The sequence below is a fragment of the Charadrius vociferus genome, unplaced genomic scaffold, assembly GCF_000708025.1.
Source record: "Charadrius vociferus isolate BGI_N301 unplaced genomic scaffold, ASM70802v2 scaffold14, whole genome shotgun sequence".
Taxonomy (NCBI): domain Eukaryota; kingdom Metazoa; phylum Chordata; class Aves; order Charadriiformes; family Charadriidae; genus Charadrius; species Charadrius vociferus.
In genome coordinates this window covers 5,884,469-5,900,743 of record NW_009648876.1, presented here as the reverse complement: position 1 = coordinate 5,900,743, position 16,275 = coordinate 5,884,469, and the positions used below count along the sequence as shown (strand labels likewise).

General features: G+C 37.4%; 1 protein-coding gene across 1 annotated transcript in view; it reads right to left on the bottom strand.

The window, feature by feature from the left end:
* Nucleotides 1–16,275, bottom strand: part of AKAP6 (A kinase (PRKA) anchor protein 6) — a 232,497-nt gene that overhangs the window by 19,340 nt on the left and 196,882 nt on the right. The window contains 1 exon segment of the mRNA XM_009886945.1: nt 9,398–9,613. Coding sequence (XP_009885247.1) covers nt 9,398–9,613 — 216 coding nt within the window.

Genomic DNA, 16,275 nt, shown 5'->3' with positions numbered 1-16,275 from the left:
CATCCCAGCCTTTGGAAATAGCAAAAAACTCAAATACAATGAAAACCCTCTAGGCATTCCTTAAAACTTCTTTGTTATACACAAAAATATAGTACAGGTAGGCCTTCAAATCTGCAAGTTCATGTGCTTTCTAAAAGCATCTGTCATTTTGGGTGAGATCAACAGTCCATTCAGCTGAGTCCATCTCCTGCAGCAGCCGGTAGTGAATGTTTATGGAAAAGTTAAAAAATCCTCAAACACACAGAATGGTATAGAAGCTGCCATCCCAAATTTGAGTAGCCAGTCTCTGGGGTCTTTTAGAGTTGGGATAATAAGCATTAATTGATGTTTCCTCCATTAATTTTTCTAATTACTTATGGAACTCATTTGTATTTTTGCTATCCACACCACCCTGTAGGAAAAAGTCTCATTTTTATCGTGCACTGCAAATAGTATTCCCTTTTGATTGTTTTGAATCTCCTGCCTAATAATTTCATTGGGTACCTTTTACTTTGTGTGTTAAGAAAAGAGGAAGCTTTGTATATCCCCAAAAGAAAAGATTTCCAGCTTCTCACTGGGTAATGCAGCACCACCGACCAGCCCTGAAAGTTCCCGAGATATAACAGTTTACAGTGTTTAATTAACTTTAAAATACATCAGTTTTCCTTCTCTCTGAATTTATACATTTGAACAGATTAAAACTGCATTAATCAGAAAAGGAATACAAAAGAAGTCCAATGAAGTAATCCTTTTAAAATATAAATAGAGATGTAGGTGTACATACAAAACTTAGTGGCACTGAGACAGCAAGTTTATGCAATTCTTCCCCTAACAGAGCATAATAGAGAAGAAAATTCAAAGTATTCAGGACTTAAAGAGAAGACTTGTCACAGTCACTGAAACAGACCACTCACGGGCTACTATTAAAAAACATTAGTACAGACATGGTGTTTTATACCCAATTCAGACACTATGCTTTGAGCTAATTATAACACCAGGAACCTAGTCCTGTAATACGGTGACCGTGATATTTTCCGCTTTGAATATCTGAAGTCAGTTTTTCACAGTAGTATGGTCTGTGGACAGTAGGTATATGTGATCAAGCATTTATGTTTAGTTTAAAAATAATACTAGGAAATATATGTTTTATTTATTTTGCTTTTGCAGCCTTTTTGTTTAAAACCATGATCAGCCATTATGAAGCATTCCCAGTCTTATAAAGAATCCTGTCTTCTAAAAAAGCAAGTAAATTTCAAATACTGCACAGAAATGTGTGCTTTGTCCAGAAAAAAATATCAAAGGGGGCTTGGGGTAATTAAGTATTGCAGCAATTGATTTTCCCATTAAAATAACTCTTTACTTCTAATGTAATTTCATTTATCTTCCTGTGCTCATGCCAGCAACAAAAAAAAAGTAACTTTCACGTCTCACATTACAAAGTTTGCTGGGTACCCTGGAGAGGGCAAAGAAACTAAACGCGTCTGCAGAATTAGCGGGGAGTCACAGAAGAGAAACATGTGTCTCAAAGAAGTATATTCACTCCAGTTGAGGTGGATGGTGATCGAAACCTGCTACTGTAGGACTGTGGTTGAACAAGCTACAAGAAACGTTCTTGTAGGATTCATTATACTGGAAGCTACAAATTGAGATGTAAGCGACACCACCAGCATTAGCAGGAAGTGTTGTATGTCTGGAAATTTTAGTGCAGAGAAAAGGATCGAAAGAGCAAGAAAGCTGAACTGCTCTTTCTGCTGCAGGTGGTTCACCTTATGGAGCACTGGAAGAGGCTCCACAGGAAAGCCTATTCCTACCACTGTCCATACTGGAACTGTGCTACACGTGAAGACTTTCTGTGCCGTGATCCCTTTTCATTAACAGAAAAGAACAAAGGTCACACAAGCAATAAGGTAGAATTGGCGAGTACATTTGCTCTCAACCTTAACTGTTCAGCCCACTCCCAAATCATCTCCTGGGACTCCAGAGAAAGTTAGGAGTACGTACCTTTACGTTCCATCCTCTCCAGGAGGAGAGCTCAGGCTTACTATGAGAGATTGTGAAATAGGGCTGCCTTAGTCTCTGGAGTCTGGATTAACCATTAGCCTCTCCTTGCCTAAACCAGCCAACAACCAGAGCATCACATAAAGTGATTAAAATTAGAGCAACCGCTTAAAGTATGACTTGGTGGCAGTGAGCACAGATGATCACCTCTGAGGTTTTGCTCTCTCAGAGGACTGTAATTTGTTCTGGTTTGGCTGGGGTTATGAGTTTGAATGTACCCTTTGGGCTCCCCATCATTTTACAAAGCCATGGCAAAACATAACAACATCTGCCAGAGGTGAGGGAAACAGTTGAATAATTTAGCAGATTGGTAATGTCGCATGGAGTATTTCACCTCTGGATTGTTGCCCTAAACTGTTAGTTGTGACAGAAAGTTTGGCAGTTTGTGAGGATGGAGAAGAGACCTCTATGGAAAGACTTAAATGTATTCTTTTTTCTTCTTATTCACTCTGAAAAGCTACCACTGCAGGTGACCACTCAGATGATTTTCACAACAATATAACACGGCATCTATCTGAATTTTTAATTAATTTTGACTAAACTCCATTGAGTCTGCAATTTTTTTACCAAGATCTGCTCAAAAAGAAGGACTTCACCAGCTTTAGTTTTGCCAGATCATCCAGACTCTGCATGCTGCCATGATGGCTGCCATTGTAACTACAGCTGGTCTTCAAGAAAATTATGAGAAAAACATAATTTCTTGCAAGAATGCAGGGCGTATCACCTATGTTCAATTGAAGTCAAGAAAAATTTAGAACATTTAACGTAATTTTCTTTTAGATCCTACAGGTAGTTATTCCATGTCACAAATCAGGTACGCAATGCAACCCAGAAGCTCAAAAACACAGGCACCTCAAGTACAAGGATGGTGCATCACATCACGGACTCTGCAATCAAATATCCAGTCACTTAAAAAAAACCCCATATTTTAAGGAAGTGCCAAAGTGAGCAGTCTTCAGTGTTGAAATATGAGTAAAAGATGACTGACAGAAACAAATACAAGCAATCAAGATTGTACTGTCATATACTACACTATGAAGAGGTCCAGCATCAAAACAAAAATGACTTGTGATAGATAATGAAAAAAAGAGTTTGTAAAGGTTCAAACATAAGTCATTAAAGAATTACTTTGTGAGCACTTTACAACATGCCCTCCTCGGCCAATTAACTTAATCATCCCTCAGTACTTTGCTGTATTAGGCACTTCTGATGAACTTCTAAATTTTATGCATGATTTTTAGATGGGTCTCACCTTACCAAATAATGTCTTGTGATAAAATAAGAATCTTTTAGAAAGCAAGTTTTGGTTTAGAGAAGCTATCTAACGAGCAACTGAACAATGACAAATTCATTTTTTACCTCTGAAGGCAGGGTTTTTGTTGTTTTTTGGTCTTGTTTATTTTAAGCTTTGAACAAGTGTCAGTCCATGGCTTGAAAAAATATTGCACCGGTGAATTAAATATAAAGAAGTGAAGGGGAGACACCATGCCCAGCATTATTAAAAACCTTTTTCTTTTCCAGAAAGCATCACAGAAATAGATGAGGGATAAAGATACCAGATCAGAAGCAATATAGTATTTTTAAACAACTTGTTTTTCAAAGTGCATTATAAAGAACGAAACCAAGAGGAAGTTGGAAAAAATCCTAAACAGAGCTTTAAGCAGGCTCTCTACCTCCTAAGAAAGAAGCTTGTGGAAAAGGGAGGTGCCTTTTTTTTTTTTTTTTTTTTTAAAGTGAGCTGTCTCACCATTGCAGATTTTCCCAAGTCCTTACAACTCTAATTAAAATGTGGTAATTGGTTATGTTACCTCAATTACCATGATGCATGGACATTGATGCAAAGCGACACCAATTGAATCCCTTGGGTGTTATACCCCAAGGCCATCCCATTTATTGTGGCCTTATTATTTTCAATTATGTGGCTGGATGTACAGCATACTTTCAAGCCAATACAGATGGGGGTTTTGCTGGACATACAGTGTAGTGTACACATGGGATGACTCAGGAGAACAACAGACATAAATTTTTTTTTTTTTTTTTTCTGGAAGCATAGTAGTGAACTTAGTGATCAGACAAATGAATATTTCATATATTTTCAGGACAATGTGAGAATTACAGCACCTTATTGCCTTAGCTCAAAATCTCCATTTTAAAAGCATGATTAATACCGTCCCTTCAATAATTAGCCCTCTCTGTTGAATAAGAAAAGAGATTGTCTGCTCCATAAAACAGATATGTTTCTCATTCAATGACTGAGCAGTCTGGAGAAAAAGCGGTTTCTCCAGTCACCAAAAAGGCAGGAATATTGAATTGCATCTTAAGAAGTAAAATCCATTAGAAACCACAGTTTCGTCTCTCTCTCAGCCATAGCAGCGTAAAAGTTTTACATACTCCAGTATTGGTAAAACAGTCCCAGAAAAGTTAAATTCCATGGTCATCTATGGAAATGGCTTTCTATATAGAGACATATCTGACCTGGGCAGGACATCCCCAAACTGTGAACATCTGTAGCTGCTGGAATAATCCACTGAGGCTAAACGCATAACTTACATTGGGTATACCACTGGCTGAGCAGAAGATCAAAAAAATTTGCATAAAACAATCTACATATTCCCCCTTTGACTTAACTGTTGTAAACTTGTGTGCATGACAATGACTGAGTCTATCCCAAATTATTTTTTAACTGTTCAGCCTTTCAAGTAGACTAGACCCTCTCAAGGAAAGTGCACAGTGAGTTAAAGCTTCTCCGGCTGTTGAGCAGGAATTTTAGATAGCAATTTTGGGTTTAGTTGACTAAAGATTGTTGCTATTGCTGTTGCAATTGCCAGACAGACTCCTTTTTCTTTTAAGATGATTGCCAGCAGGGTCTTGTTAGGCAAACTATAAGGCATCTGTGTAACTCTGAAGCTAAAATTTAGGTGACATATAACATTATATCAGCAAACTATGGAATGATAAATCTGGGGGAAAAGAATTTACCACAAAAAAAAAAACCCACCCAAAAAACCCAAGATGGGGGAAATAAAAACCTCTTTTGCTAAAACAGATTAGGACTGCTTCCAGTAACAGACAAGTGTCCTACTGTTTTTTAAAAGTAATCTTTGAGTGTTTTGTTTTTTTTTTTTCATTGTATGAATACTTCATTCTTTATAGCTAGGTTAACCTACTAGATCTAACTACATTTCATTCTTCTGGAGTGATTCTTATTGATAATTTCACATTCTAGACATAACTGTTGTTTTATGAGAAGGACATCTTTTACCAAACTGTAGGTGCTTGTAGTACATGGTAATAACTTCTTGTTATTTGTAAACTTATGGTGCTCACTATGGCAAAAGTTGAGCAAAATGAAACACTGCTGAAAACCATCAATGAAGGCAAACAATCCAAAAGAAGCCTAAGAGCCTTTTGTGGTTAATTCCAGCATACCTCTATAATGCTCTAAGTGGCCCAGATAAGTGACGGAATGCAAAAAGGGGCAGGAACAGGACAAAGGAAGATCCCAGTACACAAATTAAGAAGACAGTAGGAGATACCAGTGACTCTTACACTTATATGAAGCAATATAATCATCTGGGCTATCTTATTTACTGTCAGCAAGTCAGATGCCATGAATGAGTCAGATGCCATCAGGGTATAAAACCATCTCATTTGTTTTCATAAATTACAGTATTTTGTGGGCAACCACAAATAAAGACTTGTTACCAAGGGATACTGTTTGTGTGCCAAGACTGGCACACCATCAAATACAGAGAGATAGGGAAGCAGAAGAAACAGTCCTGGTACCTACCCAAGAAATGACTACACAGGAACTGAGTGAAAAGGAAGGCTGGAACATGCCAACTCGGGCCAGGGAAGACAAAGAAACCTGAATCATGCAGTGGCTGGGGCATCTTTAAATATTGAGAATACAGATAGTTTTATCAACATGAGAAACCTATAGATACTGACATCCTTCAAAGAATCATATTGTTATAAACAAGCCTAGGATGAGAGTTTCCAAACCAAAACAACCCACAGTGAAAATTAGATGAGCATCATGATAGCTCTGAATGGCTGCCATTTCTCAGCAGACAGAATGATACACCGCCTGCCTGCTGAAAGTCAACTCAGCCCAACAAATAACTCCAGACTATCTCAGGCAAAGCGGGAACAAAGCAGCATGCACCTCCTGAAGTTCTGCGTGCCCAGATATCAAGCAAGGTGCAGCGTTCATACCCTCACCATGCCTCAACTCCTCATCAATTGCAATCCCTACCAGAAACACAAGACTTACTTTGCTCCTGCTGCAAGAGCAGCGCTGAGCCCTAATTAGCTCATAACAGTTTATTTAGAGTAACTGCAGCTACAAACAGCAAACGGCTTCCACACAGCAGCTGCCCACGTGCAAAAGGAGATAATGCGCTTTCACTACAGTAACTTGGACCTCCGTTCAGCACTCTCTAAGCTATCTCACAAACACAACTTGTTTCTGTTCCAAGTTCTACAGAAGATACATATTTACTACAACAAAATGATAAGTTTTGTAGATGAAAAAGGCAGTTCATCATCTTTGTGGCACTTCTCCTTTTAGAGAAGCACAGTAGAAATCCAGTCCAATCTCTCTTGGGCCATTATAGACCCAACTCAGCCATAGTCAGCTTCTAGCAACTAAAATTCAGGATTCCGAGAACTATTTTTTGGTTTGGCTGTTACCTAATACTGCACACACTTGCTTTTGAAGCTCCAAAATTCAGCTGTTTTTTCTACTGCTGGTCAGCTCATTAAACATTTTGTGTAGCGCTAACCAACAGTTTACTAGAGCTATTGATGTAATAGATTAGTAATATGACTAAAAATATTCTGAAGATGGAACTATCACAAAAATATAACTAGTGTTTCTGAAGAGAAGGAAAAGGCTTTACTATTATATTTTCTTTCTTCATCAATCTTTTCTACTCCCCAGTCTCATATTTATCTTCTAACCCATTCACTTGCCTGGCCTATTTCACTGCTGGCTTCTCTTACTTCTGTTCTCATTTCTTGCTCTCCCGGATTCATTACCATCAAAACCTCAAGAGCTCTGCCACTGTTGAGATGGCATTTGTCTTTTTCTTTTGCTTAATTTTTGTCTCATTTAAATGTGAATGTGTTGTTTAAAACCCCTACCTCAATTTTCTATTTCTATTCTGGATCCTCACTAATTCTGTTTCTTCCTTTAATTCCACTGAAATTTCTCTAAAAATTTCTCATGATTTTTATTTTACCAGCTTCTGTTTTACTTTTGATTTGACTTGATCAGATTCTCATCATATTACTGCCTTGGATTTTTCTGCTTTATAGATTCTTTTTCTACCTCTTCTGTGGTTTTTTTCACTAATTGTTCTTCCTTCATCTTCTGCTTTTCACTAGACTTCAACAAGTTTTTTTTCCTTACCTGCTTCCATTTCTCCTTTTTAGATGATAATACACATTCAGATATCTGTAGCGTTCATCTCTGAACTGAGGGCTCAAGTAAATTCCTTTGCATCTAACCCCTCTCTTCTGCCTCTCTTTTAAATATCTCCTTTTTAATGCCCATTAACATAAACTAAGCACAGACAAAATGGAACTCTTGCCCTGTCTTCCCCAAATCTCCTCTTTTCTTCACGTCCTGCCAGTATGTCTGTTCTCCCTCTGGTAATCTGCATCAGCTGTGATATCTACAGCTCTCATTAGCTCAATGAGAGGAATCTTAGCATCATTAAGATTTGACCTTTTTCTGCTGGTCATACAGTGAAAGCTCTTAGCTGATCTCCTTGGTTGTTTCCAATGGCATGCCTCTTCATTTGATACTTCCCTCTCTGCACACAGATGTATAAGGAAAGGCCAAAAAATAATCTTTTCTTTTCTCTGTACCCTTGTACAATCACATGTAGCTTCACCATTTTCACACTTCTAACCAGACCAAATCTGGGGGGGGCTTAACCGACTATCCTCAATTATCTACACTTCTTACATTGTCAGTTGACTACTCCCATACTTATAAAACCAACGCTGACATTCAATCTGCTTTTCAATGATGTCTTCCTTCCATGTTGCTTCATAAAGAGACATGCCCTGCTTAACTTGTCCTGAATGTCTATTCAAATATTGTTCCTTCCTCAAGTCCCATTTCTATCTCAATACCTAAAGCAAAGCAGCCAATAAACCAAACGGGCAGAGGAGGACTCCTACTTTATAACATTTGATAAAGGCAGGCAACAGATTCATATTACCTTAAACAGTTCACTCGTCCACAGCATCCTCCTCTCTAACTCACCATTTCTTGGCCTGTTTAGACTAATAGCCTAAACTAGACTCAGGAACAGCTGCTGTTTCTCAGCAATGTCTTGTATATCTCCATACTACGCTACCATAACTGAACAAAAGAATTACAACTATTTTTGTAAAGGAACTTTGACAAAAAGAAGTCAAAAGTAGTATTTCACTGTTAGTCAGATAATTGCTAGGAAGCATGTAAGTGTCGAGCATTTCTTCCTTTTATTTGCTTGATGTAAACCTAAAAAATCGCATAAGCTAAATATATGTTGCTTATTCTCAAATCTCATCAAGGCTCTACAGCGTATGCACTACATAGGGTTATCATTGCTGTCAATGTAGCTGCAGTACACAGACTTCAGCATTACGATAGTAGCACAAAACATGCTGAGCCAATTCATCCATTAGAGTCAATGGCGTTACAGTAGGGATTATTTTGTTCTTCCTATGGTTTATTGTTTTAATGTAGATACTGCATTGTAATATAGTTTTCTGCTGTAGAGAAGCTGTCTAATTTATGACACTTAATGGATGGTTTAAGCAGACTACTATTTTGCCTCTTAGGAATCATTTCCCTGAGATAAAAGCAAATTAATGCATTTTACTTATATTCAAATAAGACAGATTTGTATATTAATCACATACCCATGGCATTCTACGTGAAATACACAGCTACTGCTGGGATGCTAATTAAACCAGTCTTACTTACACAGAAAATACTTTTTCTGAAATCTATTTACAATCAGTGAAATATGTCTCTGGGCCCAGTTCTGTTAGGTACTGAGCAACTTGGCAACAGGAGAAGATTGTTTTCATCACCTGACAGAATCAGATGCGATGAGATTAAATATCCAGCACACAGAACATGTATATTGCAAGTTTATCTTATTAATCAGTCTTGTCCATAGAACACAATGCTTTGTGAAAAACTAAAGCTTTGCTTGTTGGCAGTAACTACTGGGAATGGCACCTTCAGTCAGAAGAAAACACTCTGAGAAGAATGTGTTTGTCTTGCAATGAAAAAGTGTCTCTTCTGAAGAATGAAACCACACGAGATCTTTTTAAAGCAAGCACCACTCACCGAGTCTTTTTCCAATCTCATCTGTAGCCTTGTTTGCCACTGGACAGCTTGCATGACAATGGCTTCCCACCTCCTCTCAAGGTTTACGATTATCAGCTGCATGGACTGATGATCTGCATTTAGGTTGCAGGTCTCCTGGTCATCCAGGAGGTGCTGGCATAATCGCAGCACTGAGGCCACCCCACGACGTCTCTGTTTGATCTCACAGCATAGAGACTGCAGGACAGACAAACAACAGATGTCAGTGTGGAATACTTTGCAAATTAAAACATTAGCTATTATCTGATATTTAACGGTGCCCAATTTCTGTCTTACAACAGTTTTTTTCAGCTCTTCCATAAATTCCCATGCTTAGTGTCAAAGCTTAATGTTTTATTTTCAGATAAACACAGTCTTAATCTTAATAGCACAGGAGTAGAGCTACTTTCAGTCTCCTTCAAACAAATGCCACACATAGCTAACTGTCTCAATAATGTTGAAAGTTTTATGGTGTAGACCGGTTTATTCTTCCTTTTTTTTTTTCATTCAACTGGGACACATCTGAAATGAGTTACCCTGACAATAATCAGCTTCAGAAATTCTTCAGGAAAAAACAGGGAAAAAATGGTATGCGTGCAATAGAATATATATATATATTTAGAAAAAGCAATAGAAATTATGGGTCATATTTACCCTGTCAGAGGAGAAACCTCAAGGAAGAAGAAAATTCAGTATAAAATTCTTTACAGATGTTTTTTGTTGTCATAAAGTATTTCCAGGGTAGTTCCATATTGAAGTAAATGTAGGAATACTATGATAACTGTATCCTTCTTAAAGATGAGTTATTCACTGCATTTATTTCATCATACTGATTCCACTGCTACCAAGAATGCAGTCTCACGTGAACTGCATGATGGGAGATAATCACTAAGCCCCTATATTGCTGAATATTGATGGGAGTCAGGATATGTTGGTTCTATGCCAGAAACCAAAGTAACTACACTGCAAATCTCATTGAATAGCAGTACAAATAACGCATCCGACCTGCCAAAACTATGGAGAGATCTACCACCCGGAAGCAGTTAATGGCATGGGGTGCTTTCAAGCAGGGTTTTCTCCACAATCACACTCTACCGTCATTCAACATCAATTCAGGATTTTATTAAATCATAATGTGTTTTAATAATAGTATCTAGGGAGCTGTACACAAGGCACAAACGCATCTGAGGATGACTGCTTCAGCCCCGCTTCTGAGACCCCATACTTTTACAGCATTGCATGGTTCAAGTATTCTGCTATTATCATAGGCCTGTGCTCCTCCTGAATTTAACAGGACTGTGCTCCACACGTGGGAGCTTTCCAGATAATTTAAATTGTAACTTGCCAACATCTGTTTCCCTCTGTGGGATGCCACAGATGAAAGTGCACGACCCCATGAGAAAATCAGAACTATCATCTTTTTTGAAGACAAGGTATTTGCCTTTAAGCTTTCAGTTAATCATAATAAGCAAACAAAAAACGCCACTGCATCTCTCAAAGCTGTTCACAAGCGTTAACTGATAAAAAATCAGGACCTGCCTGCCTGAATTTTATTAGCAAAACAATAACATTCTATTGAAAGGGAATTCAACTTCCGGATTTTCATATCGCTTTTTCTTTAAAAATTGGAATTTATACCTAGAAATGTTGTACCTCACAGAAGTATTTTGTTGCTCGAAGTATGTGCTTGATCAATAATACTAAGCTGAAAGTCTGAAGCAAAACATTGGTATACACATCTAAAAATACGAATCTTTTCTTTGCCTGTGGATAGCGTGCAAGTGTGGTTTTTTTATTCAAAGCCTTCAAGAGAAATGATGATTAAACCCACAAACATAGCTGAATTACTAATCTACTTTCACTGGCACAATTGGGCTGTTCTAACAGTTAACAGATTGCTTATTAATCAACAAGGGTAAACAAGACAATGCAATCTCATTTAAAGCGGAAGTTTTAATGCCTAAAAGTATTTGTGTTCAAAATGTTAATCCCGATAAGGCTTCATTAGAAGACGTCTTAAAATGATTAAGTACATTTCATTGTAAAGTACACTGAGTAGTATATCAGCAGGTGGACATTTCATACAGATGTTCCACTTATTGATATAATGCATTCTATAGCTATTTAAATTACCCTAACTCTGTAATAGCTAGAATTCTATTACTTCTATAATGAGAGAACCCTGTACCTTTAATATTTCTGAATTTTAAATAAGGTGAATGACAAATTCCCAAACCCCTATTTATGGCAAAATATGACCAGGAATTTTATTATTCAATTTATACCAGAGCTGCATTTTCACTTACGTTTCCTGAACTTGCCCTTATTTATTTTCCTAGAGTTCATTACTAGTTTCCTACATAGTTCTTGATGTAACCACCATGTCTGGCACATTTCCTTTCTGATGCTGTTCATTAGCCTAACGTCACATCAGGAAAAAAAACCAAACCGAACCAAACGAAACCAAAAAATCTACCTAAAGATAAAGTCAGGATTCTTATTTTACATTGTATAACAGCTAAGCAATTCAGTTTCATGGGAGTGATGGTAAGTTATATTCTGATGGCAGCCAAATCTAAGTAGATCTGCATAACCTTCATGGAAGTCAATACAGCTCAGAAGCTGGCCCCGTAACATTAACTTACCTTGATCTACCTGATTATGTCATCCTTTATAAATATTGCTCATTTCTGATACAATACCATATAATACGATGAGGTAAGGAGTATTTCATTCATAAGCCATTATATAGGAGTTTAAGTGAGGCCTTTACATTGTGTTATCTGCAAGCAGAGCTACGGCATCCAAGTCATTTCTAATTTACATCAATTTTACACCAGCATAATAACAGTAGCTTTGCTGAAGCTATTTCTGATTTACATGGCTGTGACAGTACAATTAGGCCTATGGCACTTTTGTTTCAATTTTATTACATGATATTATGGTTAATATTAAACAGGAGAAGAATGAAGTGCTTGTATCTAACAGCGTGTTGAAAGAGTTGGCTATAGCAACAATACTTTAAAAGCCAGCGAACTTAATCATGTCAAGACATCTTTAAACCCTGTAAAATAGCACTAGCAATAACGAGTCTAAGCAATATTAGGATCTGGTATACAGTGTCCTAAAGGGACGCAATAATGGCCTGTATCCTATGACATGGCATCCCACAATGTTGTATATCCATCCATGTTCTGCTGTTGTTAAAATGGTATGCTTCTATAAAAACCTGTCAATACGGCAATTGTACATGCAAAGTACGCTTCCAGGACCACGGCAACTTTAATAATTTGGAAGGTACATTCTATGTGGAGAATGAACAGCTATAATTCATGATTAATAAAAAAACAAAAAAGGAAAAGAAAGATGATAAGCATCTCTACTGCGGCTTGGGCCTGATGGTCTACAGCTGCTCCAGTAAGCTACTGGGTACTTGACAGTTGAGAAAACCAGGAAATGATCTAACAGTAGACTGAGAAGCATCGCTTAAGCTCACTTAGCATCCTGTCCGTGCAGAAGATTTGCTGAAATATAGATTAAGAGATCAGACACTTTCGATTGTGGCTCCTCACGCTACCATGCATCCATTGAGCTCTGTTAACTGTAAATACAATCCAAACCTTTGCAAATGTGGGAGAAATGCATTTACTTAAATCATTTGCAGCAAGACAAACTAATGTATTTGACTTTGGTGCAGGCTAAGAGTATACACAGTAACCGCAGCTGCCGTGTGTGAACTTGACTTCGTGTCCGAGCCCTTTGCTTCGCAACAGATACCCTGATAACATTGAGGTGTTATTCATTATAACGTTACTACGAGTCGTATTTTCCCATACTGAGGATTCCTGTCTATGCTGTTTGAATCTTGGAAGATTTTTCTTCCCTCTGCCTACTCCTATTTTCAGTGCTTTGAAGTTATCACCCGCATAGCTAAAAAGGGCTAGCTGAAACTACTTTCACAGCTTGTTAATACCATGCCTTAAATCATCTGGAAAAGCCCCTGCTGAGTCGAATGACATCAAACACTCTTCCCAAGCCATGGGCTAATGGCACTATCTATGGGGATGGAAGTAGCCATGATCTGAACAGAAGGCGCTCTGCGTAACTGCGTGACTCCTACGTGAACGGCATCTGACCAGAAACACGTGTGCAGCTTTAGGCAGTGCCTGAGAGCATGGGAGGCAACGAAAGGTGGGAAGTTGAGGAATATTATATCCCCTCAATCCCCCTCCATCCCTCAGCCTTCCTGCAGCGTATCAGAGCCTGAGCTGTGCCGCACCGCCTGCTCCGCACGACTGCAGGACATGGGTGGGAAGTCGGCTTTCTCACACAAGATGGGAGATGAGTTGGCCACTGAAGCACCATTGCATCAAGATTCTGGAGCAAGTGTTTAATACTAATTGTTTAAAAGCACTAAGGTTCTCAGAGAATTCCGTGGGATGACTTATGCTTTAAAATAGTTTAAGTCAGTTTAAGATTAGTTTAGTTCACTTAAATCCACATAATCCACATATAATCACTACATAAAATGTTGAGATATGGTTTTTGTAGCATCATTTATTACGCACTGTTTGGGGAATTCATTTTTATGTGATTTGAAGTTCCTTCAACCATTTCCAACTTTTTTGCTTTCACTCTACCATTAGGAATAACAGAGGTCCATGCAGAGGTGCCCAGAGCTTTGAAAATAGTTAGAAGATGACAAATGGTAACTTCCACAGATAGATTTTCTTTGTGTTTTCAGATTCAGAAAAAAAGTCAAGCTACACTGAAACAAATGCTGTTTCTGGGCTTAGGCTGTGTTTCTGTGTATGGGCAATACTGGGTGTTTTTAGGAAAACGAAAGAAGATGGGCTGCACATAAATCTGGAATGACCAGGTCCAAGAGGAAGTTTCCGTCTAACCTTGGTCTGTTAAAGCCTTACTCTTCATCCTTGTTACAGGATGTGGGCATGTGAGGGAGGGAATGATACCCTTCCTATTGCATCAGTTGTTGTCTGATGGAAGATGAAATGAAGATGGAACTGTTGTTATTTAGTACAACACCCATATGCAGAAATTAAGGCAAAATCCGAGAATGGAAGCTACGGTTCTGACTACAACCCTCAAACTGCAACTCTTAACAAAATGTAAAATGCCTTTTTATGTCTGATTTTTGGCTATTGCAGCACTTCAGTTTTCAAAAGTGCTAACGTGAAACTTGAAGAATCATGGCTAACATCACTAATGCACGAATAAATGGAAAACAGGAAACAATATGGTCACATATGGTGGGTAAAATTTAGTTTTCAGTGTTTTCTGTGAAATGGCACTGCCAGTTGGAACTTCTCTTGTCTGGGGTGATGCACGTCTGTATTTGAAATTCCATCTTTACGGCACACATGGTGAAAATAAGAATTTCTGTTTCTGTATGAAAAAGAAACCAAATAATTCCTAAAAAAATATTCATAAGAGAGTAATTCCTCAACATAAAAAAGCTAAATGACAAAGATAGGAAATGAATGATGACTTGTCATCTTTTAGAAAAATACTGCCAAACCTGTGTGCTTTTGCTGATTTCAAGGTTAAAAGAAAATGTCACCTAATATGGGAACTCTACTCAGTTGCATACTGTGGGACTTAATCTATACTGAAGCTAAATATTCTATAAGTATGCAGTGAAGTGCAAAAAACAGCAATTGAAAAATGACATGATTAAATGGCACAACATGCAATCATTTGCTCTCAATTATATCAATGTATCTTCTTCATTTCAAGGAGTCAGGCAGAAATATTGTTTTTTAAATGCCTCTATTAAATTGGGCACCAATAATAAAATAGATGAGAGTCCTAATAAGCTCATTTACGTAACATACATCACACACCACAAAACTATTCTCTCCAAACGGGTTTGTTCATAGATTTGTCTCCTGGTTGTCACCAGTCTTGGCTATATTAAAAGATTTTAAAGGCACAAGACTTGCAGACCATTCAGCGGAAAACCTTTGTACTTAACCCTTGAGAGATCTTTAATGCTAATTATGGAAAAAGTATTGATATAATATCTTTGCTGTCACATTTTATTACGATGATGGTCACAACAGAATCTGGGACTGACATTTTAGAAATACCATCTAATTGCAAGTCAGAAATACAGAATGACAGTTTAAAGTAGAATATGACTTCTTTCAAAACAGCGAACTGGTCCTCTTTATTTAAAAGCCCTGCTTTTAATAGCATTACAACCACTAAATCGCTACGCTGATCATATCTCTCTGTAACTCACTGCTTAGCAAAGTGTTACTGTATCTCTCTTAAAAGTCTGAGCACAATTCACTATATTTCTTGGGAACTGTGTCTGTTTCTATACATATTAAAAATGGCAATGAACTAATAGGAAAAAATACTTCATTTTTGCACTGGCTTCAAAACATACATAGGCTCTTACATTCTACATATAATCAAGTGCTGACATTAATTCATTCATTTCACTAGCATTAAAAAATTACATGGGAATTTGTGTTTATTTGCAATCAATAATGCAAATAATTTATTCATTAGGTAAATATATTTATTTTAAAGAAAATATTTTTAAATACCATTCTAAAAGTACCTGTGTTCTTTCCCATTTTTCTCTAGCAGTACAATATATGCATTAAAAACAGTAACAATCCGGAATAGATGCTTCTGGGCTCATTCCATAAAAGCTGCTATTATATCTGTATGTCTTTCTTTAATTTCTTTTCTCTATTCCTTATGCTCGCTTAAGTACTTCAAAATATTTGTTTGTAAGAATATAGTTCAATGGTCTGATATTTAGCTCATATTCCCATGTAACTAGTAATATGTAATATACTTCTCTTCATAAATTAAAAAGACTA